A 24,683-nucleotide genomic window follows, 5' to 3' on the forward strand; every position below is an offset into this window, starting at 1 on the left:
TTTTAAAACCCATTTTCCTGTCAAGTAAAACTAACAGTACCAGGCCCCAAGATAACCATTAAGGAAAAAGTCTAGATGATAAACATTAAATACCCAGCGTGGACTCAGACAATGATAAACATTAAGTAAATAGCCTAGACAATGATAAGCTTTAAATAAACAGTCTAAACAATAAGTGTGGAAGGAGTTTAGAGGCTGGCCAGGAAAGGCTTCCGAAGAAAAAGAATAAAATTTGTTCCTGAGGAAGATGAGCTAAACTTGTCCTGCTTGATCTGAGAAGGCAGGAATGGGAGAAATGAATGGGAGCTGGAGGGGCAAAGTTCGGCTCAATATAAAGAACTTTTCATTTTGTTATTGCTTTCTGACTCTTCACGACACCATTTAGAGTTTTCTTGGAAGAGAGGCACTAGAGGGGTTTGTCATTTCCTCCTCCAGCTCATTTTACAGATGAGGAAACTGAGGCAAACAGGGTGAAGTGACTTGCCCAGGGTCACAGAGCTAGTGAGTGTCTTGAGTCCAGATTTGAACTCATGAAAATGAGTCTTCCTGACTCCAGGCATAACATTCTATCCACGGCACCACCTAGCTGCAAAGTTCCCAAGTGAGCTGCATAGGGGCTACCAAGGTGAAGTTGCAAATTCCTAACCCCTGGAGGTCCTTTAGGCAGAGGTTTTCCAATAATTGTAGGGACAGAGGACCATATTTGCCCCCAGATGCACTAGAGGTGGGGGGGGGGTGCCACCTGCATCTGGAGCAGAGAAACCAGGTCAGTTCTGCTCTCTGCTCTGGTCTACCCATCTTTGACAATGTTCATTGTCCAGTGAATGGGAAGTGTGAGAGCGCACAGCCAGTTTCCCATGATCCCTTAGCACCGCGACTGCTTGGTCTGATGATCCTTCCCAAGTTTCCCCTTGTTTTGTTTCGTATGCCTTAGTTGCTGACCCTCTGGGGCAGGCAGGAGGGAGCTCATATGGTGTGCCTCTGTTCCCTGCTTGCGTGAAGGTCTGTGGTCCCACCCTATGCTACTACAAACCCCGGGCTGAAGTACATCAAAGAAGGGATCTGAGAGATGGTGACAAGTTCTAAGGATTTGGCTCAGGGTCTCATAACTTGGGCTTCGTGACTAAATTCAATTCTCCATCCCTGGAAGGGGTGCCCAACGGCAGGCATCACAGCATGACAAACACATTAGCCTTGATGGAGTTGTTTATCTGGTACACAGTTACAAGGGAATAACCAGGCTCAGTAGAGCAATTTCAGGGGTTTCAGGCAGTGACTGCCTCTGTCATGACTTAGCAGAAGCAACAGAGGTGGCTCCAGCCCTTCTTTCCTGTAGCAGGAGGTAAGGGTCCTAGTGCCCATTATAATGTTCTTAACAAGTCTTCAGGATCAGAATCAGAGGGAGAGCAGGAAGGGACTTCAGTGGTCACTTAGACTAACACTCTCATTTGGCATATGGCCCAGAGAAGAAATGACTTGTCCAGATCCCCCAGGCAATAAGTGCCAGAGGCCCTCAGACTCCAGACCCAGCACACTAACCACTGTACCATTCAACACCTCAATTCATCAAGTTGCTTTATTAATAGGCATCTTAACCTTGAAAATTTTCTGAAAAGATATAGGACTTTCCTGTTGGAATAGTTATGGTCAAGTCTCAATAAAGTTCTCCCAAGAGTTCATCTTCAAGCAAACTAGGCCTATTTTTTTTTTTAAAACCAATATTCTCATTAGACTATATGCTCAACAAAGGCAGAAGCTGTTTTCCTTTTTTTTTTTTTTTTGTTATATCTTTAATCACAGTGTCTGTCTTTGAATTTTCTCCCATGGGACTAAAGATGTATTTATGGCAAGTGCCCTGGAAACATATATGCATGGAGATCTGCAAAATTAATCCTATATCTCACCTTCCATCCCATAGTGCTTAAAAATGACTTGTTGATTAATTGAGGAATGGATTAATTTTCTTCTAGTGTTGGCATATGGCTTCAAGCCATAGAACACTAGTCTCTGAAGAACTGAAACTAAGTGTAACCCAAAAGGCAATGGGACAGTATGTGTGCTTGGGCAGAGTTACAAATAAGGAGAGGTGAAAAGGAAGCCATATAAAGAATGTCATACAGAGAAAAAAAAATCAGCCAGTCTTCTGCAGAGAGCAAAGGAAAACTGATAGGCATTTTACGTGATAATTCAAGAAACATCAGGAGAAAGAGAGAAAGATTTCCAACATGGTGGGTGGACACCCTCGGCAGATTGATTAGGAGGAAACAGACAAATGTTACGGAGGATGGGCAGGTTTGGAAAAGGTTGAAATCTGTATCGTTTGAGAGAATGATCCATCAATGAGCATGAAGATACATTCTTATAAGAAACTGAGGCTTAGGTGAGGAGCAATCATAATATCAGAATACTCTATATGGGGACTTGAGAAGGAAAAGAAAAGGCAAAGGGGAGAATGATAGTACTTTGCCCAATTAAAAGAAGAAACAAAGAAGGGGAACGATAGTACTTGCCTGATTAAAAAAGAGATGAAACGAAGAGTTACCAAATGTTTTTGTTTTGGAAAATTAACCAAGAATTGCCTTTGAGGTCTCTGGAGATCTACCCAATTTTTCATCCCCAGGGATGGAAGGTGAGCTATTGGCTGCCCCACACAAGTCTCCAATCATCAGTGTTCCTGGGTCCTGGGCCATTAACACACCTTCTGTCCCATTTGGAGAGAAGTCATCTTACAGGCATGGGTTTCACCATGACAGGTGCAGGGCTAACTGAGTTGCAACAGTCATTTGTTGTAATTCTACCAGAAGGAAAGTCTATGTAGTTATGTGGGTTTGCACAAAAGGGTGTTTTGAAATTCCCTGAAGGGATAAACTCCTGTATCATCATGTCAAGTCACAGACTCTGAAGGCTAGGATCTCCACATCAGAGATCAACTAGTTCAGCCCACACATTTTAAAAACAAGGAAACAGAAGCCAAAAGCAGACTAGAGGTTGGGAGAGTCCTGGGTTCTAGTTCCAAAATCTTTGTCATGACTTGTATGTCACATGACTTTGGACAAGCCAATTTCCCACTTCTGGTTTTAGTTTCCTCTTCTGTAAAGAGACACCTTTGAAATAGATTACTGCTAAACTTCCCTCCATCTCTGGCAATCTGTGATTGTAGGTTATGTGAATGGCCCAAGGTCACACAGCTACCCAAAGGTAAAGTTCACACAACAACTTAAATATTCTAACCTCCATTCAGTACTTGCTGGGCAAGTACAAGATGGGTGGGGTGGGGTGATATTCTACATATACATTCCTAAGGTCTGGGTTTGAGTCTTTCCTCTCCCCCTTAAAATCAACCCCACTTTAGGCAAATCACGTCATCTCTATGTGCCTCAGTTTCCACATCTATGAAATAAAGATAACAATCCTTGAATTACCTTCCTCCAAGAGCTATTGTAAGGATTGAATGAGATTGTGGATGTAATAGTGAGGGTGTTTATAAACAAGACTGTGGAGATTAGAAAAATATTACTTAGGGATGACAGATTTGTGGTACAGTTCTCTCAAGGACACAAGATTTCTGCACAAGTTGATAGGAGCTATGGTAAAAAAAAAAAAAAAAAGCACTGGGTCAAGAATAGCAGGGGCTAGGTTCAAATCTTGCCTTTGTTTTACTAATCATGTGACCCTGGACAAGTCAACCTCTAGGGGCCTCAATTTCCTCATCTGTAAAATTGAACTTGGCCACCTCTAAGATCCATTCCAGTTCTAAATCTATATGATCCCATAATTTAGTTCAATGTAAGGAATTAGGTTTCTTACAATCCTTACAGTCCCTCAGCATCAAAGATCAAAAGTTTCATTTGTTTCATTCAACAACCATTTGCTAAGAGTTTGCCCTTTCCAGAGCATCACCCTTATGTGAGGAGAGTTACACACTTTAGATAAGACATAGTTTCTTCTCTCCCACAGTCTATAGCCTAGTAAATAAGTAACTCAGATAATTATAATATACAATACTACATGGGAAGTGCCTTAGAAAGATACAAATTACTATGCGAGGCCCTGGAGGAAGATCATTATTGAGGAGATGGAGAGGAGTGGAGGAGAGGAGAGAGGATCAGGAAAGGCCTCCTGAAGAAGGAGGCATTTAAATTAGGCTTTTCAAAGGATGAGCAGAATCATTCTTTTAATTTAAAAGACTGACAGTGAACAATGGCAGAGAGAAGACTGCATAGAGATGTAGAAGAAGGCATACATTTTCAGACTTATTTGTTACAAGGGAGGATATAAATTAGTGGGTAGTGATAGAATTGCAAAAATAATAATAAACAAGCACCAATAAAATATTTTTAAATACACACAGGAGAACTAAACAAAACAAAACAAATCAGAAAGGGACACAATCCAGACAAGCTAGTCACTACCTTATTCAATTTAATGCACATAAAAAAAAAACTGTACAAAACCAAAGTTGATAGGTTGGAAGGGAGAGGTAATACACCAAAATGTTCATTATGTTCATAATAAAAAGAAAATCTATTATGAGAAATAAAGAATGGGAGCAAGTTCAGCAAGCAAGAGAGAGAGAAGGCTATTCTAGAAATATGGAAACGTAAACCAAGGTACTGATGATATGGGAGAGTACAGTTGTACTTGAGCAGGCAGTCTGGGGAAGGGAGAGAGACCAGCTACAAAGACAGGAGCCACCGCTGGGGCTGGCCTTAGATCACAACTCAGAGCTAGAGCTGGAAAGAGCCTCAGTCATCCAGTTCAGGGGCCTCATTTGACAGCCAGCCCAAGGGGCTCAAATCGTATTTGACAGGTAGACATTTGAAAGCCACTGAAGATGTTTGAGCAAAGCCTCAGGAAGACCACATCTATACATAAGGATGAATAGTCCAGGAGGTGTGTGAAAGTTGTATTGGGGAAGCAGGGGGAAGGACCAGCAGGTGGACATGGACAGGAGGCTCTCGTAACAGCCCAGTACCTGCTAGGGCCTGTACCAAGGTGATTGACAAAGGGAACAGAACCTAGAGGATATGTAAAATGAGGCAGGAGAGAGGGGATTTGATAGGCTCTTAGATTCCTTCTAGTTCTAAATGTATGATCCTAGGGAAGAATCAAAGATGTCCCCAAGGTTTCCATAGTAAGAGACTAGGTAAGTACCTAGTTAAACCTGTTACCATTAGCCATTTCTTGTGCAAAATACTATTCTGGGCAGTGTAGGCTACAAACATAAGGAAGACATGGGCCTTGCCTTTGTAACCCAGGGCTCAAGCCTGGCTGTAGCATAAGATTATCCTTGAAGAATGAACCGACTTCTAACAACTAGCTAGAAGGACAGAAAAAAAACGAATTTCAGGCACTGGCAACATGGAGGCAGGACAATGAAAGTTATTTTATAGGGCATATCAAATTAGCCTGGAGCACATAATAAATCTAAATGGTGGGGAGTATTATAAGATTGGAAATGTAGGGAGACACCAATGTCTGGAGACCTACAGAAGTCAGGCTAAGGAGCTTATACTTTATTTCATAGATAACAGGTAGCAATTCAAGGTTTTTAAGCAAGGCAAGGATGTCTCAGTCTAGGAATATTCTCTGTCTCTGTCTCTCTCTCTGTCTCTCTCTCTCTCTTTGTCTCTCTGTCTCTCTCTGTCTCTGTCTCTCTGTCTGTCTCTGTCTGTCTCTGTCTCTGTCTGTCTCTGTCTGTCTCTGTCTCTCAGCAGCAGCAACAGCCTAATTAAAAGTAGCCCAGGAACAGGAACCATAGTAAATCTCAATCCCTGCCCCCTTAGGGTAAAATCTCATTCTCTATTCACTTTCCTGCTACTTCTAGGGCAGGTAGGAGAGAAATAAGGACATTCACTTGCTTTCTCTCACTATACTACCTTATTTACCAAACAGTCCTCAGAAAGTACACAAAATTCATAATAATTCTAGAGTATTTGTAGGTTTACAAAAAGCCCTTTCCTCATAACAACCCTCTGAGTTAGCAAGAACAAGGATTATCATCTTTATTTTACAGCTGAGGAAACTGAGACTCTGAGGGGGTGAGATGACTTGTCCAAATCCTCAGTTAAAACCAATATACAAGCCTATATGCCTTGATCAATTTTCTTCCTCTATTTGAATTTTGGTTTTCCTATCTGTAAAATGATAGGTTTAGATTAAATGATCTCTGAAGTACCTTCCAGTTGTTCTAATCTTCCATAAGCCAAGAGTCTAGCAAAGGACATGGAGATATCTGGAAACCAGCAAGAAAAAGGGACACAAAGTTGGAAGTAGAACTAATTAGACAATTGGATTTATGCTAGTGCATCAGTTCCGGTAGTTATGAGGTTTAGCTGAGAGAGCTACCTACCAAAAAGAAGGCAAAGGATGGAGGACATTGCTTGAAGCAAGCATGGAGGAGGTGAAAGGAATCAGGAATCAGTCAATCAACTAACATTTACCATCAACTGTCTACTATGTACCAGATACTGCACTAAGCACTGCCATTCAGTCAGTAAACATTTATTAAGCACCTACTATATGCCAGGTACATTGATAAATGCTGGAGATACAAATACAAAAAAAAAAGAAAAGAAAGATAGTTCCTGCCCTTAAGGAGCTTAAAATCTAATGGGGGAAGACAACACATACCAAAAAGGAAAAAGGAAAGTGAAAATCTGGGTAGGAGGAGGCAGAGAGAAAGAAGACACCCAATGTGAGGGCATAACAGAGAAGTCAGTCAGAGCAGCCCCAAAGTAGTGCAGCCACGTGAGAATAGAGGAGGTATCAGAGCTGAGCTCTCTCCTCAGATGGAGGGTTGGCCTTCATGGCCCCACTCTCCAGTCAGACAGACAGAGGGGTAGTGATGAGGTAGAGAACCATGGCTGCTGAGCCCTCATAGGATGATGAGGGTGAATCCTCTGGGAATATGAATGAGAAACAAACAACTCTAGCTGTATTGGAGCTGACGTTCAAATGGATGCCTCTCCATATTCTCTGGGAGAATGCAATATGCTTTGAAACATATGAAAGCAGGACTTCAAAAAGAACAGGCAGAGGGAAGTCCTTCTGGGTGAGGAGGCTGTAGGATTGGAGAGGCTCAGGAGCCATTCTCCTCTCCACAAACCTTATCAAGAACATCAGGCTCAAGGGGAGGAGAAAAGGGTAGAGGAGGAAAAGAATGAAATTACAGAAATACCTCAGAGCCAAGCTGCCAAAGTACTTGGCGCCCTGGAAAAAGTACTGGCTTGGAAGGCGGTAGACCTAACGTTGGCTCAATGTGGATATTGGGCAAGTCATCTGCCCTCTTTAAACTGCAGCTGCCCCACCTGTTAAATAGGGTAAATAACACTCATACTCCTCCTAAAAGTGTCAGGAGGCTAAGCTAATCCATGAATAGGAAAGTCCTTTGTGGACTATTTAGACTATAAATAAGAGAGGCTGCGGGTGCCAGGGACCTAGGCTTTGCTTTGTTTTGTTTGGGAGGCAATGGGGTTAAGTGACTTGCCCAGAGTCATACAGCTAGTAAGTGTCTGAGTTTAGATTTGAACTCAGGTCCTCCTGACTTCAGGGACAGTGCTCTACCCACTGAGCCACTAGCCTAAGTTTCAATATGATTCAATATGAAAACAATTGGCATTGTTTTCTCTTTAACACAAATAGAATCTCAGGGTTGGAAGGGGCCTCAGAGACCATCTAATCTACCTGATTGCAGACCAGGAAGACGCTTTCTAAGCCCCCCCCAACCAGCAGTCTTTCCCCCCTCCCCAGGGCCTCTAGTGATGGCAGCCCACTTTGTTTTGGAACAGTTCTAATTATTTCAGCTATTCGTCCTACATCAAACCTAAATCTGTCTCTGACACTGTAGCAGCAAGCACCCCAAGCACGTCCTCAGAGTTTGCTGCCCATACAGGTTCTTGGATCTGCTTTGTTAAAGGAAAGCAACTCAAAATGGGTTAACAAGCTTACTTTAATCAGTCAAACATATATCGTTTACCTTGTTCTGGGGAAAAAGGTCAGCACCCCAAACTTCAAAATATACAGACAGAATTATCAAGACATTAACAGATCAAGTAGACAGCTTTCCAAACTGTCCAACCATTACATCCATACCCAGTCAACATCTGGGTTTCCACATCTGGGTTTTTCAAAGCCAGGGGACTCTCAACAACGGCTTCCCAGAATTCAGATCAAATCACAGAACACTTCTCAAAGTGAGTCCCAAAACAAAGCTCCACATCAGGGCTTATATAGCCTTCTCCTGGCTCAGAGAATGTAACAACCTTATTGACTCACTGGCCAATCAAGAAGTATCTACTGAAAAACAAGCCTCCCTCCCCAGGCTTCAGGTGCATTTTAGCCTAGGGGCAGGGAAGATCTTCCAAATTTGCATTCCCATTACAGACACTTCAGTCCACTGCTTCTAGTTCTGCCCACAAGGACCTTCCATGGAACAACCCCTTAAAAACTTTAAGACAGCAATCAAGTCATTCCCGCCCTGCTCCTCCCCTCCCTGCCAGCTCCAAACCATGTCCCACCTATCCCTTTTCCAGTTTCCTCTTATGTGTCTTCTGACCTTAGAATGGAAGCTCATTGAGGGGAGGGCTGAGGAAGGACTGTCTTGCTTGCTTATGTTTGTGTCCTAAGTGTTTCACATTGTGCCCTGCACATAGAAAGTGCTTAATAAATGCTCTGCTGCTCTGTGTCCCACCCCTTCCTCTTTAGGTCTTTTCCAGGTTAATCATCCCCAGCTGATTTTCATATGGCTTGAAGTCTAGGATTTTCATCATCTTGGCCACCCTGCTGCAGCTTATCAATGTCCTTTTCAAACGTGGTGTCCAAAACTGAACACAATTTTCCAGATGGGGTCCATTGAGGACAGAGGTCAGTTAGGATTATCTCCTTTCTCATCCAGGCTCGTAACGAAGCCTAGGTTTCATTACTCTTGAAGCAAAGCAGCATTATAGGAAATGCAGTTCCATGCAATTTTAGCTTCCTTGGCTAATAGATCATACTGTTTGATGCAGTTCACAGCTAAAGAATGGATAACAGCTAGACAGGGCAGCTAGGAGGCACAATAGATAGAGCAATGGGCTTGGAATTAGGAAGACTTATCTTCATGAATTCGAATCTGGGCTCAGACATTTATTAGCTGTGTGACCCTGGGCAAGTTGCTTAACCCTGTTTGCTTCAGTTTTCTCATCTGTAAAATGAGCTGGAGAAAAAAATGGCAAACCACTCCAGTATCTCTGCTAAGAAAACTCCAAATGAGGTCACAGAGAGTTGGACACAGCTGAAATGACTGAACAACAATAAAGGAATAAATTAATAATAGACTGCCTAATAACCAGAGCCATAGCTAACAATCTTTATATGCTAGGCAAGCAGCATAAAATGTGCCTGCAGTAAGTATCACAAAATGTAACATCAAATCAACCTTTTAAGACTAATTCATTTGAGAGTTGGGCCAGTGGTAAGAGACACCAAGGGACTCCTTTGTGGGAATAGACAAGTTCCTAGACATCTGCTGGTTAAACTGCTGAGCAAAAGGAGAGGAAGCAGGATAGGGCAGGTCCAGGAAAGAACTTACTTGGGGTTTGATTGCTGGGGCGAGGGGGCTGGGGAAAGAAATAATTAAATAGGATCACATATATACAGTTTCTGCAAACCTTGAAGCACTACATAGATCAATTAGTTATCTGGTAGCTTTTCATTTTAATAACTGTTCTGGCTAATTATATAATAAACTATACTGTTAAAAGGTTGTCAGCTCTCTAAACACCCTTTTAATTTAGTTGCCCTGGGGCAGAGCTCTGACTTCCTTGCCCTGGTTATGGTTCTGCTAATAACTTGAAGAACCAATGCCAAATTCCTTCATCGAGAGCCATCCTTTCCTTGCAGAAACTTTTTGAAGTATGCAGAACATCCATGTTCAAGTAACGATGTTTGGGTCTGATTAAAGTTTGTCCATGGGTTCATCTTGATGGGAACTTGGAAATTCATTTGGTTTGGAATTTAAGAACTTTCCAGTAAATGTTTTCAAATCATTTTTTTCTTTTGTCATTCTCAACACATTTCTATAGAATTCAAGAAATATTATGAGCTCCCTCTAGTGGTCAAAAGGTCTTTGGGTTCACATATTCCATGGTGAAACTACTCATTTTTCACTGTCAAATACCTGAGTTCAAAATTAGTTAAATTTACTTTTTTTTGATGAAAGCAAATGAATAAAAGCAAAATTTCCCCTCCCACTCAATTCACTTAGCAAATTAATACAGGCCTAATACAGACTAAGACAATTAACTAAGAAACTCAACAAACAAGAGGCAAGTTTAGGTAACTGCTATTAAGCAGACACTGTGTTCGATGCTGCATAGTAAAAAGACGATAAGGAGACAGTCCCTGCCCCAAAGGAGAACTGGGAGGAAATAACATGTACACAAAAAATGGAATGCGAAATCGTTTTCTGGGGGAGGGCACTAGTAACTGAGAGGATCAGTATAAGCTTCCTGTAGGGAGTGGGTACTAGAACCAAGCTTTGAAAGAAGTTAGGGATTCTATAAAGAGGGAGAGTATTCCAGGCCTCAGATAGAAGTGGGAGATGAAGACTTATACTGGGCAGAGGGAAGATTTGTCCCGACTATCTTTTTTCAAAATTCAGCCCAAGGAGCAACATGGCAGCCTGAGGCTCTTTTATTCAGAATCCCTTGTGAAACTGACAGACAGAATAAACAACTTCTCTAGATATCTCTACCAGTCTATTCCAGCGCGCAGCATTGTCTCCAAAACTCTCAGTGACATTTAGAAGGTGCCCGATCACTTCTACATCATGTTTTTCCCCCATACAACACCCAAACTCATTTCTCCACTTAGACTTCAAAAACCCTCTTAAGCGTCAGTTTTCATTCATGGGTGGATTTATTTTCCAACCACATCCCCCTCTACCTGTCCCCTTCCACATGTCCCAAACATAGATGGATCCCATTACTTGGAGGTATGTAAGGTTTTTGAAACGTCATTTAAGCCAATAGGTTCACCATATCTCTAAATAGGGCCTTGTAATTCTTGGTGTGTATCAAAGTTGGAACAAAGCTGAATTGTGAGCAAAGATGTGGTGTCTAAACTTATAGCATCTTGAGGTTTTCATCAAGACCTCAGGTCCCCTGGGGCCACCTGCTCCATATCAGGGCCAGCTTCAATTATTTCATGTATACACTGTTAATGTCAGGTTTTTTTGTTTTTTGTTTTTTTACCATGAAACTAAGGAGGCAGTGATTCCTGAGTGCACTAGCTATCCGAACTCTCCCTTTTGAAATTAATTTGTATATATTTTGTATATATTACTTTTATTTACTTTGTATCTATATAGGCAGCTTCATAGTATAGTGGATAGAGCCCTGGGCCTGGAATCAGCAAGATCTGAGTTTAAATTCTGCCTCTGGTACGTCCTAGTTGTATGACCCTAGGCAAGTCACTTCACCTCTGCCTGCCTCAGTTTCCTCAACTGTCAAATGGGATAATAACAGCATTTACCTCTCAGGGTTGCTGTGGTGATAAAGTGAGGTGATAATTGTAAAGTGGTTAACATACACTAAGCACTATATAAATGTTAGCTATTATTATTTTTATTATTACTTGTGAGAGGTAATAAATAGAGAGCTAGCCTCAAAACCAGGGCGACCTGGGTTCAAGTTCTACTGACATATATGGTATGTAACCATTGTTGTTGCTGTTCAACTGTATGTGATCCCATGGACATTGTCCATGGAGTTTTCTTGGCAAAGATAATGGAGTGGTTTGTCATTTCCTTCTCCATTGTGTTCCCATTTTATAGATGAGAAACTGAGGGAAATAGGGGATTAAGTAATTTGCCCAGGGCAACACAACTAGTAAGTGTCTAAGGCTGGATTTGAACTAAAGTTTACATAAAGTTTAGCTAAAACCCCATGGGTTATAAGCTTTAACTTGGTTGTTCATCATTGGCTGATTTACAAGGAGTGAAAAAATGGATGCACAAGAAATATTTGCTTTTTTTTCACTCCACTTTGAGGCGCTGAGAGGCATGAAAACAGTCTCCAGACTCTGCTGGGACACCAATTGTTCCTAGCCAGCAAGCCCTGCTCCTGTCTGAATGAAATGAGGATCCAGTCAGTTCTCTAGGCCAGGAATGCTGGATCCTCATTATCTGCAGATACTGAAAGGTCAGAGAACACATCAGATCCAGAGGAAATTCAGAATGAAGACTTCCGAATGGAAGATAGAACCTTCCCTTCCCTCTCCACAGGGAGGACCTTCCTTACATGGCCCTGTTATTCTATGTTAGAGTAAAGGGCCCTTCATATAACACAGCAACATTAACTCCTGGATGCCAAGTGACAAGAGACAAAAAAAAAAAAAGCAGGCCCTGGAGCAAATGAAGGAATGTGTTTTCAAATGCCTTGCCTAAAATGTGACTCTGGGCCTCCTTTTAGTTAGAGATGCTTGCCTGACAAAGCTCTTTTACCCTTCAGTCAGAGGAACTTTTCTCAATTTCTTACAGATGTTCCCTCCCTCCTCTCGATAGAGTAAATTACAAGCATGGAACTGTCATCAACACCTTCCTTCACAATCACAACTCATGCAGCACACATCTGGAGACACATCTGGCCCATGTTGATAACAGGTTCAGTTTTAGGTGTTTCTGTTCCCTTCCAAGTTATCATAGACATAGAATCACAGAAAACTATGACACTGGAAAGGACCTTGGAATATATGGATTCCCCGACTGATAAATGGCCAAAGGGTATGAATATACATAAATTTATTTACTTTTAATTTACAAGATTCAGTTCCACAAACTTTTGAGTTCCACATTTTCTCCCCCTCCCTCTCTTTCCGGCATGTAATCTGATATAGTTTCTACATATACCTTCGTATTAAACAGATTTTCACAGTAGTCAAGTTGTAAAGAAGAATTATAACCAATGGAATGAAAAATGAGAGAGAAGAAACAAAACAAAAAAAAGAGAGACTGCAAATCGTTTGCTTTAATCTTCATTCAGACTCCATAATTCTTTCTCTGGATGTGGATAGCCTTTTACATCATGAGTCTTTTGGACTTGTCTTATAACCTTGCATTGCTGAGAAGAGCCTAGTCCATCAAAGTTAGTTGTCACAGATACAATGTGTCTGTAATTGTGTACAATGTTCTCCTGGTTCTACTCCCCTCGCTCAGCATCAGTTCACATAAGTCTTTCCAGGTTATTATGAAATCCTTCTGCTCCTCATTTCTTACAGCATAAATAGTATCCCATTACATTCATATACCACAACTTGTTTAGCCATTCACCAATTGATGGGCATCCCCTTGATTTCCAATTCTTTGCCTCCACAAAAAGAGCTGCTATAAATATTTTTGTACAAATGCAAATGGTCCTTTTCCATTTGTATGATCTCTTTGGGATACAGCCCTAGAAGTGCTATTACAGGTCAAAGGGTATGCACATTTTTATAACCCTTTGGGCATACTTCCAAAGTGCTCTCCAGAATCACTGGATCAGTTCACAATTCTACCAACAATGTATAAGTGTTCTAATTTTCCCACATCTTCTCTAGTATTTATAATTTTTCTGTTTTGTCATGTTAACTAATCTGACAGGTGAGATGTGGTACCCAGGAATTGTTTTGAAGTGAATACATGATATTTAGAAGACAAAATTCAAGTTATTGATGGACATATAAAAATGCTCCAAAATGCCAATAATTCAAGAAATGCAAATTAATTTTTGCTTCTGTTTAAATAGTTAAAAATTAGTTTGAAGCATGGTTTCTCTAAAACTGACCCATTTTAATAAATATGTGTATATACATATATATGTGTGTGTGCATGAGGTTCTACCTCATGTCCACCAAAGATAACAAAATAGAAAAATGATAAATGCCAGAGACCCTGCAAGGAAATAGGCACATTGATGTATTGTTGTTGGGGTTGTGAATTAGTCTAGTCATTCTGGAGAGCAATTTAGAACTATACCCAGAAGTCACTAAACTGTGCATAGCCTTTGACTCACTGGTGCCACTGCTAGCCCTACACCATAGATCAAATAAAGAAGAAAGGGACCCAAATGTACAAAGATATTTGTAGCAGCTCTTTTTTGTGGTAACAAAAAACTGGAAATGAAGGAGGTACTCATCTATTGATAATGCTTCTAACCCATATATATAACAATACCTCCATGTCTTTATAGAATTGTTATAGCAGGGGTGGGGGGGGTGGGAATCATCATTCAGGGACCAACACTACTATAGTTCTCTCTGCACTTAGTGAGGCTCAGCCTCAGGGGACCCACATATAGTCCATCACAGCTTCATTCATACTCTAACTTTTCCATCTGGACAAGGACAAGAAACAGCTGCCACCAGTTCTACAGAACAAGAAGACATTCAAACTGGTGCACATCACATTCTACCAGTGGAGGTGTCCATGTCATGTCCCATGAATATGTACAACAAACACAGAAAACATTAGTGCAAATAGTCATTTTGTATGCAGATAGATGCAATTTTATAGATAATATTTTATACACATTTGTAGTTAGGTAGAATATATACCACTAGCCCTAGAGAAACTACAATATCATGCATATAGGGTCAACTTTGGAGTCGAGAAGATCCAGGTTCCAGTCCTGTCTCTGACACCTGTTAACCATGTGACCAAGGGAAAGGCCCTTCAGTGTGCTAGAATATTCTCTAAGACTTTACATTTCAGACAAGTAACGGATCTTCATTAATGAAGGAGTTTCACAGAAATGAAATCACAGTTTGGGATTTTAAAAAGACAAATACAAATATAAAAGGATTTTTTTTTTTTGCAAATTTGAATCCTGGCTTGCTTTATATAGTGGCTATACCTTGAAATTTCTGAATTTGCTAATATCTAAAATGTCCTTTCCACTACTGTCTTTTAGAAAAATAACCAGGATGGAATGATGAGAGTTTTATCCTACGGCATCAAAATTTAGAGAGCATAAAAATTTAAATTGTGGTTTTAAAAATTGTCCAGCTGTAAATCTGTTATATTTGTATTTTGATAACAGTCACTCCTTTAGCTGTATAAAATCTAGTTAGAAAAACTAATTAGATAAATCAGAAAGCTACCTGGTACACTTCCTCCCTCTGACCACCCCATGCCAGATAAATTCTTTCACTGCCCTGCACTAGCTTGCTTTTTCCTAAGTGGTAGCCTCCCAAGCAAAAGCCCCCCTTTCATAGGGGTCAGAGGTCTGTTCCCATAGGGTTTTATCTTCATTCCTCTCCCTCCATGAGGAGGTAATCTGCATAACCACCACCGCAATTGAACTGAAGGTATGTTTAGTGCTACTTGTCATATGCACCAAAACTACTAGTTATGGCTCTGCTCTCTACCTATTCAAATCATATCCATCGCTCAAGATCCAATTGAAAATATCCTCTCTCCCGTGAGGACTTCTGGGACTGCTAAGGTAAATGTTGACTTCACTCCTCCTACTGCACTTGAAGTCTGTACTTCACAATTTAATGTTAAAGTCTATACTATGCTTTATTCTTCACTTGCTTAGTGTACCCTAGCCTTATCTCTTCACAAAATGATCAAGTTCCAGAGAACAGAGCCCTTCCTGTCATAGGATTGTAGATTTAGAGCTAGAAAACCTGGAAGAGACCAAAGATATCACAGAACCCAACCCCTTCATTTTATACACAAGGAAACTGAGGGACAAAGAGATTAAGGAACCTGCAATTCAATCTATTCCACTTTGTGATGGCTCTAATTGTCAAGCTTTCCTTCACATCTAGCCTAACTTTTCCTCTTGGCAACTTCTCCTGTGGTTCCTATTTTTGCTTGCCCTGGGCATGACAAGTAAAATCCCTCCTCATAAGACAGCCTTTCAGATACTTAGTTAAGGAAGGCCAGCCCAAGGAACATCCTCAGAGTCTCCCTTCCTGGTTCCAGCGGACCAAACATGCTGGCTCAGCATGTGGACATACAGGAGGTAATGAACTCCCTGGATACCTCTGGTCAGGTTGTAGCTCAGTGCTGAAAGATATGGGCACTCTGAAACATTAAGGAGATTCCCATACTTGGCTACAGAACTGGATAATGTGGTGAATGACTCAGTGGACCTTTAAGAAGAGACAGTTTCCAACCTGATCTCTTGCTTCAGCTCTCTTGTGTGGCAAGTAGTTAGTGTACTCTGTCTCTAGACTAGCCATGGAGGTCATGAAGGTGGTGTTTTTCCCTCTACCCTACCAACCGTCCATCGTAGGGCATGGAATCGACTATGTAAGCTTGTGCCTAAATCTTTGGCTGCATTTTCCACCTTGCATGGCCTTTCCTGAGTATATAATTAAACATCATTCTTAAGGTAGATATATGAGGTTAAAAATCACTCTTGTAAATTCAAGAGGTCCAAAGGTCCTGGGTTCCACTGGGTTGGTCTGGTGACAGGAGGAGTCCCTGACAACCATTCCAGTACTCTTGGAGAAGACAACCACCAAGAAGATGATTTGTTCAAGGCTGACCCATTTTAATAAATATGTGTATATACATATATATGTGTGTGTGCATATTTATGTGTGTATACGTGTATATACACACATACATATATACATATATGTATACCCACACAGAAGAACAATGCAAAGATGAGATGAAATGTAAAGTGTCTAATTCCACAAACTGCCTTATGTTCTGATAATAGTAATGAGAGCTAACATTTATACAGAGCTTACTATGTGCCAGGCATTGTGCTAAGTGCTTTACAATCATTATTATCCCATTAGAGCCTCTCAACCCTGAGAGGGAGAGAAGTGCTATTTATTTTTTGCTATTTTACAAATGAGGAAACTGAGGCAAACAGTGATTAAAAGGCTTGCCCACATTCACACATTTAATGAATGTCCAAGGCTGGCTTTGAATTCAGGTCTTCCTGACTCCAAGTCTGGCACTCTATCCACTATGCCTCCTGAGCAAGTATAATAGCAGTTATCAATTAAGTGATTGGATGGTGTTTTAAGTCATTCTGTCAATGTATGTTGTGAGTCTTTTATATCCATTAACATGGCTTTTGCATAGCTGGTTTACATTGTATTTTTTGGGGGGGAGGGCAGTTGGGGTTAAGTGACTTGCCCAAGGTCACATGACTAGTTTTTTGTGTGTTAAGTGTCTGAGGTCGGATTTGAACTCAGGTCCTCCTGACTCCAGGACCAGTGCTCTATTCACTGTGCCACCTAGCCGCCCCTATTGATTACCTTTCTACTCTTCTTTTTTGGGAGACCCAGACATAAGCCTACACTTAAGCATTAAATAATCGATCCCCAGGAAGAGAGAGGGTTAATAAGATGACGAGTATAAGAAAAAAGCCTCGCTCCATTTTACTTTAGAGCCTAGACTCTCCCGGTACTAAGCATGATAAGGACCACATATCTGGGTCTGGAACAGAAGGACCCCTCAGTGCGGAAGGAAACAGGCTCCATGCCTCAACCCCTTGGGTCCAGCAATGTTTCTACTGTTACACTTGGAAACAGCAGATCATGTTCCCCCTAAGTCTCCTCTTCTCCCGGGTGAACATCTGTGTTCCCTACTCTAATGCTCACCAGAATCCTAGAGGAGTCAGAGACCACTGAGCTGAGAGTCCCAGCCGCTCTATAGCCCCAATACCCAGGAAACAAATGAGATTCACAAAAACAGCCCCAGGGTAACTAACAGCATGGCAATGACTGCACTATGGCCTTTTTTTGGTCCATATTATTTCAGCATTTTGAGAGTAGGTTGTTGGAGAGTTTTTTTGTTCTGAGTTTATGAAGGAAAGCTTCTTTCCAAAGGTATAACCCTTCCTAGAACCCTTCAGACCCAGGGTTCTGAATGAGAGGCCCCTTGCTCTCATAGACTGAACAAAAAAAGCCCAAAAAGTATCCGAAGGGCAGCTCTCAGATTCAAAGCCTAAGCTGAGCTCAGAGCTAAACACTTTGGGGAAAGGGAGAATTAATTCTCAGTCCTGGGGACATAACTCATTTTTCACTTTAAAAGACCTAATTTCCTTTGAGGCAATCACAACTACGATGCTAGAGAATTACATAGAGATCCCCAAACCCTAGCACCTACCTCTCTGTCATAACCCAACCAGAGATGCTCATGAGCAGGCAAATTGGGTTTCCCCAGCCTCCACAACCAACTTTAAAAAGAAGGGGCTTTTTTTTTGTGCTTTTTGGAGGGGGGTGGTAAGCAGGACAATTGGGGTTAAGTGACTTGCCCAAGATCACACAGCTAATAAGTGTTAAGTGTCTGAGTTCAGATTTGAACTCAGGTCCTCCTGACTCCAGACCTGGTGCTCTATTCACTGCACCACTCAGCCACCCAAGGCTTTTTTTTTTTCTAACTAGAGAGGGTGCCAAGGACCTGCAAGGAGGAAGGAAGATCAAAGTGGGGACTGATCAATTTTGATCACGTGCCTCAATGCCAAAAGATTTCTGGTCTGACCTGTTTGGAAAACCTAGAAATGCCACTTTTTTTTTTTTTTTACTAATGTATTACTCTGCTGTACATTTTATAAGATAATTCAGATCCCAAAAGATCTGTTTAGTTAGAGACTTATATTTTCTCAGTCAGACTTGGCAGAGCAATACATGTTTGCTCTTTGTGGAAAGAGTATTGGCTCTGAAGGGAACCCAGGTTCAAATCTCACCTCTGATGTTTACTATCTGGGTGACTTTGGTTGGGCAAGTAACTTAAACTGTCTGGGCCTCAGTTTCTTCAACTGTAAAATCAGAGGTCTGGGCAAGATGACCTCTGAAGTCCCTTCCAGTTCCTGGCCACTGCATGGCCAATGGAGAACAAGTTTTCCAGGCACAGTTAAGAATCTGGATTTGAGTCACACAGATGCAGGATAACTTGGTGCTTATATACCAAGCTAGCATTGCCTGAACTATCTGGTCTACTTTAACAAAAATGAAAAGCAAATTATTTGGTAATTTTAATAATAGACCCTTTTTAAGTACCTACTATGTGCAAGGCACTAGAAAAAGACACACACTCTGTGCAAGATTATAGATAAAGATCAATCATGGGAGCTGGGAAGGGCTTTGGAAGTCATCTAGCCTAAGAGGTGAGGAACCCAGAGAGATGAATTAAATTGCCCACCATCACAGGTGGCCCAAGTGGGTCTTAAACCCAAACCCACTGATTCCAAATTCCAAATCTACAGCCCTTCTGCAGCCACATACCCTGTTCCCAAGGAGATTTACAATTTAATAGGAAGGGGGAGGAGAGAGTCAGGTCAAGTACACAAATAACTGTGAGATCAAAGCAAAGGAGAGTCCAGAAAAGTTCTGGGAAACATCTAAAGAAAAAAAGATTAGGGAAGAGAGGGAAGGCTTCCTGGACAAGGAGTAAGCACCTGAGCTGGACCTTGAAGAAAAACTGTTCAATTTTTCATGGAGTGAAACGGATTCCCCTCCAATCTACCTCTTACCATAAGTTGGCTGGCTTAGGGACCTGATACTCCATGAAGGGGTGTCCAAGGAAGCCACTGCTCTCACCCACCATCCTCCCCCTACCAACAGGAAACTCATCCCTAGCTCTCCCCCAGTCACTGTCCTCCTCCATCAGCCATTTCTCTAACATTTTCCCCTCCCAATATCTGAAAATGTACCAGCTGCTCTCTCAACTTTCCAGCTGCGTGTAGAATGGACTCTGTGCCTAGTTTTCCCATCCCAGAATGGGGACAGGACTTTCTCCTCTTTCTAAAGGGCCTTCTGAACCTTCTTTAGGTACTCTTTTGGACTCTCTGAATTTCTCAAAGAAAAAGTCTTCACAAACCCTATTTGCTAACTAAATGATTGGGTTTAATCGATCTTATCAGGAAACCTCAAATCAGGCAGGCTTTGAGGCCACCAGGGTAAATGGTAGAAATAGACTTGAGTTGCACTAGATCTTGAGGCCAAGGCAATCTTCCTGCCTTCCTCCCCTCCCTCCACCCCCACAGACACACACTTAGTCCTGCTCTCAGCAGGCATCACCACATGGGGCCTGCCTCAGATCTACCTCAAAGAGAATGGGATTAGGCCCTCCGGAAACAACCATACAGTAAGACTTTAACCTTTCACATACCTGGGGGGCAGAGACACTCAGGTAAGACTTCTCGAGTTTTCCGGTGCTTGGCTAGTCCTTCCAACTTCTGAATCAAGAAGAAACAGAAAAGACAAAAGAAAAAAAAAAGAGTGAGTTCTTCAGGGAAGAGAAAACAGCAAACAAACTGACTTAGTCAAAGGTTGAGGGGTTTCTTTTAAGAGAATGTTTAAAAGTTTATTAAATTCCATGGGAAAATCTGGAGTTGGGCACAGGAACAACAAATCATTACTAGTCAGTCACCGAATAGGACTCGACATGTTTCCACTTCATTTCAACATTCTCACATACCGCACCGTAGCTAAAAATAATACTGTAAATCAGGAAAGACGAACATGGGTCTGGCCCAGGCTGGCCAGAGCCACCTAACAAGGAAGGAGTTGTGATATGAAGCCACAGGGAACAAGAAAGGAAGGAGAGGGGTAGGTCACAGACTCAGAGAGATTCTTACTCTGGCAAATCACAGAGCTTGCTCTCCAGCAAGTTCATTTTGCCTCTCTGGGTTTCAGTTTCCTGATCTGTAAAATGGGAATAATCATGCTTGCACTACCTACCTACAGGGATGTTTGTGGCTAAAGTGTTGGAGGAGTCCAGGCAATACAGTGCTCAAATTCCAGCTTCTTAACTCCCTGTGCGACCTTGGGCTCAACTTCCCCAGGGCTCAGTTTCCTCATCTGTCAAATGAAGGAGTTGGACTAGTTGGCCTCTGAGGTCCCTGCTAAAACTATGATCCTATAAGTGCTTTAGAAATATTACTTATGTCTGTATGTCTACACACACACACACACACACACACACACACACACACTTCAATGAATCTATGATCTTCATTGATAAGAGTATTCACAGAGCTGTCGCTACAAATTCTAGCATCTGTGGAAAATTCATCTGTTGGCAGCATGACAGAGGCAGTCATGATCACTCCTTTACTACCACTCCTCAGGTAGGCTGGACATGGAGATTGCTGGAGTTGAGAAACTTGAGGGCAGGGTATATCTATAGTGGGACAGGACAGGGTTTGTTTAAAGGAGAAAAACAGTTTCTGAGTGGTAATGGTGGCAGAGGGAAGACAACACCTGGGAACAAGAAACAAACCCCTATTTCCTCTTGTCCCTACTTGTCAGGGGGTGTGAGGGAAGGAGAAGCAAACCTTGGAGAGAATGCCAAGATATTTATTATCTTCAGGAGGAAGCAAGGCTTTTAGTGAGCACCATAAGATGAAAAAATGTGAGAGCAAAAGATCTAAGGTCATAAAATCATCAATCTGGGAGGGACCTTGGATATTAGAGGGAAGCTGACTTCATTTGACAGAAGAAACTGAGGCCATGAAGATGACTGTTCTCAAGGTTACACACGCAGTAAGTGACAGAGCCAGAATCTGAACCCTAAATCCAGGGTTCTTTCTATTATGCCGGAACAGAGGAAGGTTCTTGGAGGATACGGTGGAGAGGAAAGGTACAGAAGGATAGTGACTGGGGGAGAGAGCAAGGGCCGAGTTTATTATTGCTGTGAAAAGCAAGGGATGGAGAATGTCCAGGAGGCTGGTGGCAGCTGCCTTTGACACTGATCTATCCCACTTAATTCCTGGAAGGGCAGGTCCCTAAACCAGTCAAACTTATGGTAAGAGGTAGAGATGGGGGAGTCCACTCCACTCCATGAAAAGTTAGCAGTGGAGGGAGAAGGGCCCAATGGCCATAAGTCCAAGGAGGGAGGGCAGAGGTAGCAACCTTGGGGTCTAACAAGAGAGTGGGTCTCCTTGCTCTGGGAAAGAAATATCATCATTATTATTAATACGGTATGTTTATAACATAATAATAATAATGTAATTTATGTAACACTTTAAGGTTTGCAAAACACTTTACAAATGTTCTCATTTTATCTTCACAGCAACCCCAAGAGGTAGGTGCTATTATTATCCCTGTTTTACTGAAGCAGAAAAAGTTTAAGCGACTTGCCACAGGTTAACAGTTAAGTATCTGAAGCAAGATTTGAACTCAGGTCTTCCTGACTCCAGGTCCAATATTCTATTAACTATGCACCCATGCAACACCCAACCCCTTGGGAAGTCAGCATCTGAGGCATGGCTCTAGCATAGTTACTGTTCACGGTAATTCCTCCAATTACAGAGATTGCAATCTGTCCAAGCTCTCATACCCCATGCATGTCCCCTATAAATCTTCCATAGTAGTCCTACCCAATGTGCTGGGGGACTAAGAATGTGTGTGTATGTGTATGTATGTATGTATACCTGCATATTCACACACATTACATTCATAGTAATTAGAAAGTATCTGCTGAGCCATTGCCCAGAACTTAATAAGACCCCAGTACAAAAGAAATCTATCCAGAAAATCTTAGGACCATGGAATCTCAGAGCTGAAAGAGGACTCAGATAACGACTAATCCAATCCATTCAGGGATTCCTTCTCCATCAATGGAACCCCACTGCTTACCAGATACAATAGAAAATCCTTTACCCAGTCTCCATGACCCCCCTCCCTCCCCAATTAGTCTCCCACCTTCCTTTCGAACTTTATCACACACAAACTACATTTCAGCCAACCTGCCTCCTGGCCATTGGCCATCATCAGACTCCTCCCACTTCTTCCAATCTCTGTGCCATTGCTCAAGCCAACCCCCCATGTTGGGAATGGTCTCACATGGCTTATCTGTTGAAGTTCTTTTCTTCCAATTTTCTTACAATGCCTTCATCAGAGATTTCTGGAATCTCTTACCACAATTTGAACCTCTCCTATATGCTCATCAAATTTTACATGATAGTTGTGTCTATATTTGTCTCATATCTGCCACACATATCCCAAAAGGCTAGATCAATGGAACAAATCTAATAGAATGAAATTTAATAGAGATAATGTAAAGTCTACATCTGGGCTTGGGGCAGTTGGAATCAAGAAGACTCTCAAATCCAGCCTCAGATACTTATTAGCTGTGTGATCCTGGGCAAGTCACTTAATCCTGTTTACCTCAGTTTCCTCATATGTAAAATGAGCTGCAGATGGAAATGGCAAAGCACTCCAATATCTCTGCCAAGAAAACCCCTTAATAAGGTTATGAAGAATTGGATAAACTCAGACACTTGACACACTTACTATCTGTGTGATCTTGGGCAAGTCTTAAGCCAATTGCTCCCCTCCAAAAAAAAAAAAAAAGAATTGGATACAACTGAAATGACTAAACACTTTTAAAAAGTTTTAAAAAGTCATCTTTGCATGTAATGATGGAAGAGATAACACAATTTGGGGGGGGAGCGGGTGTTTTAAGAGGGCTCAATATGTGTCAACAGTGTGACAAAGCAGCTGACAAAGATATTGTGGAACATAGACTTCAGTAATGACAACAAGCCTGGTGCTGAGAACAGGAGAGGTGTGAGTTCTTCCGTCCCCCCAGTGATCAGAGGACATCAGGAGGAGCATCATCCCCCATTCTGGTCACACCAGTCTAAGGAAGGGTATAGACAAGCTGGGATGTATCTAGAAAGGGGTAACCAGGATGATGAAGGCCCTGTCATCAGAGGGTTCTTTGAAGGAAGTAGGGATGTTTAGCCTAAGAAAGATAAGACTTACAGGGGCATTATAGCTGTCTTCAAGCATTTGTTTTGATTGGCTCTGGAAGGCAAAATCGGGACCTGTGGTGGGAGCTGCAGAAAGGCCAGCCTTGACTGAATGGAAGAGTTTCCTAAAAAAATCCAAACTGGAAAGAGCTGCTTTGGGAGGTAGTGGCATTCTTTTCACTAAAGATCCTCCAACAAAGGCTGGCTGAACCCTTATCAGGTCAGGTTGACTCCTGATCCCTTCTTACTCTAGGGGTGCAATGATTCCATAAGTTTAGGCTTCCTGAAATCAGGGGCCATAACTTTTTAATTTTCTTATACACAGAATATTGCACACAATGCCCACTTAAGAAATGTTTGCGTAAAAAAAAAAAAGAATTAAATTGGATTGAATTACAGTCTCCGTGGCAGGGCAAATCAGATGAGATAACTTATCTTGCAAATCTTTAAGCACAATATAAATGTTTGCCATTATTGCTATCACACCTCCCCAGTCAGTCTCTGCTTCCATTTTATTATCTTGTCTCCTCTACTCTCACCCTCACTACACCTAGAGATCTTTCCTGGAAACACAGCAAGTGCACAGTCCATGGCTGTCGTGCGTCTAAGTAAGTAGGATTTGTCCACGTTTCAAGGCTTAGCTACTGTTCCGGGAAGCCTCACTTGGCTCACAATGACCTGGCCCTTTTCCAAGTCATCCTGTTTCTCTGATTAGACACTGATCTTACACTTCTTGGAATGTTTAATTGGGAGAGTTTTGTCTCCTAAATCAGACTATGAGCTCCCATGGTGGCAGGGACTCTTATTTTAAATTTATGGTGTTCCATATGAATACTACACCCCTTCTCCATCTCAGCCACCCTCTCCCTCCCCTGTCCACCTCATCCTCAGACTCAGTACCTTTCTTAAACACACTGGATGGAAATATGGTTTGCATGGCTTCATATATATATATATATATATATATATATATATATATATATATATATA

The 24,683-nt window shown here is 41.7% G+C and overlaps 1 protein-coding gene across 1 annotated transcript in view; it reads right to left on the minus strand.

Annotated features, from left to right (window-relative positions):
• COL23A1 (collagen type XXIII alpha 1 chain) overlaps window positions 1-24,683 on the minus strand; it is a 487,731-nt gene that overhangs the window by 444,418 nt on the left and 18,630 nt on the right. Inside the window, exon 2 of the mRNA XM_069077605.1 lies at window positions 20,105-20,171. Coding sequence (XP_068933706.1) covers window positions 20,105-20,171 — 67 coding nt within the window. The remainder of the gene's footprint in view (window positions 1-20,104; window positions 20,172-24,683) is intronic.

Source organism: Petaurus breviceps, unplaced genomic scaffold (assembly GCF_028583685.1).
Source record: "Petaurus breviceps papuanus isolate PSGF00001 unplaced genomic scaffold, PetGlider_PUasm1.0 90994, whole genome shotgun sequence".
In the NCBI taxonomy this organism is placed as follows: Eukaryota; Metazoa; Chordata; class Mammalia; order Diprotodontia; family Petauridae; genus Petaurus; species Petaurus breviceps.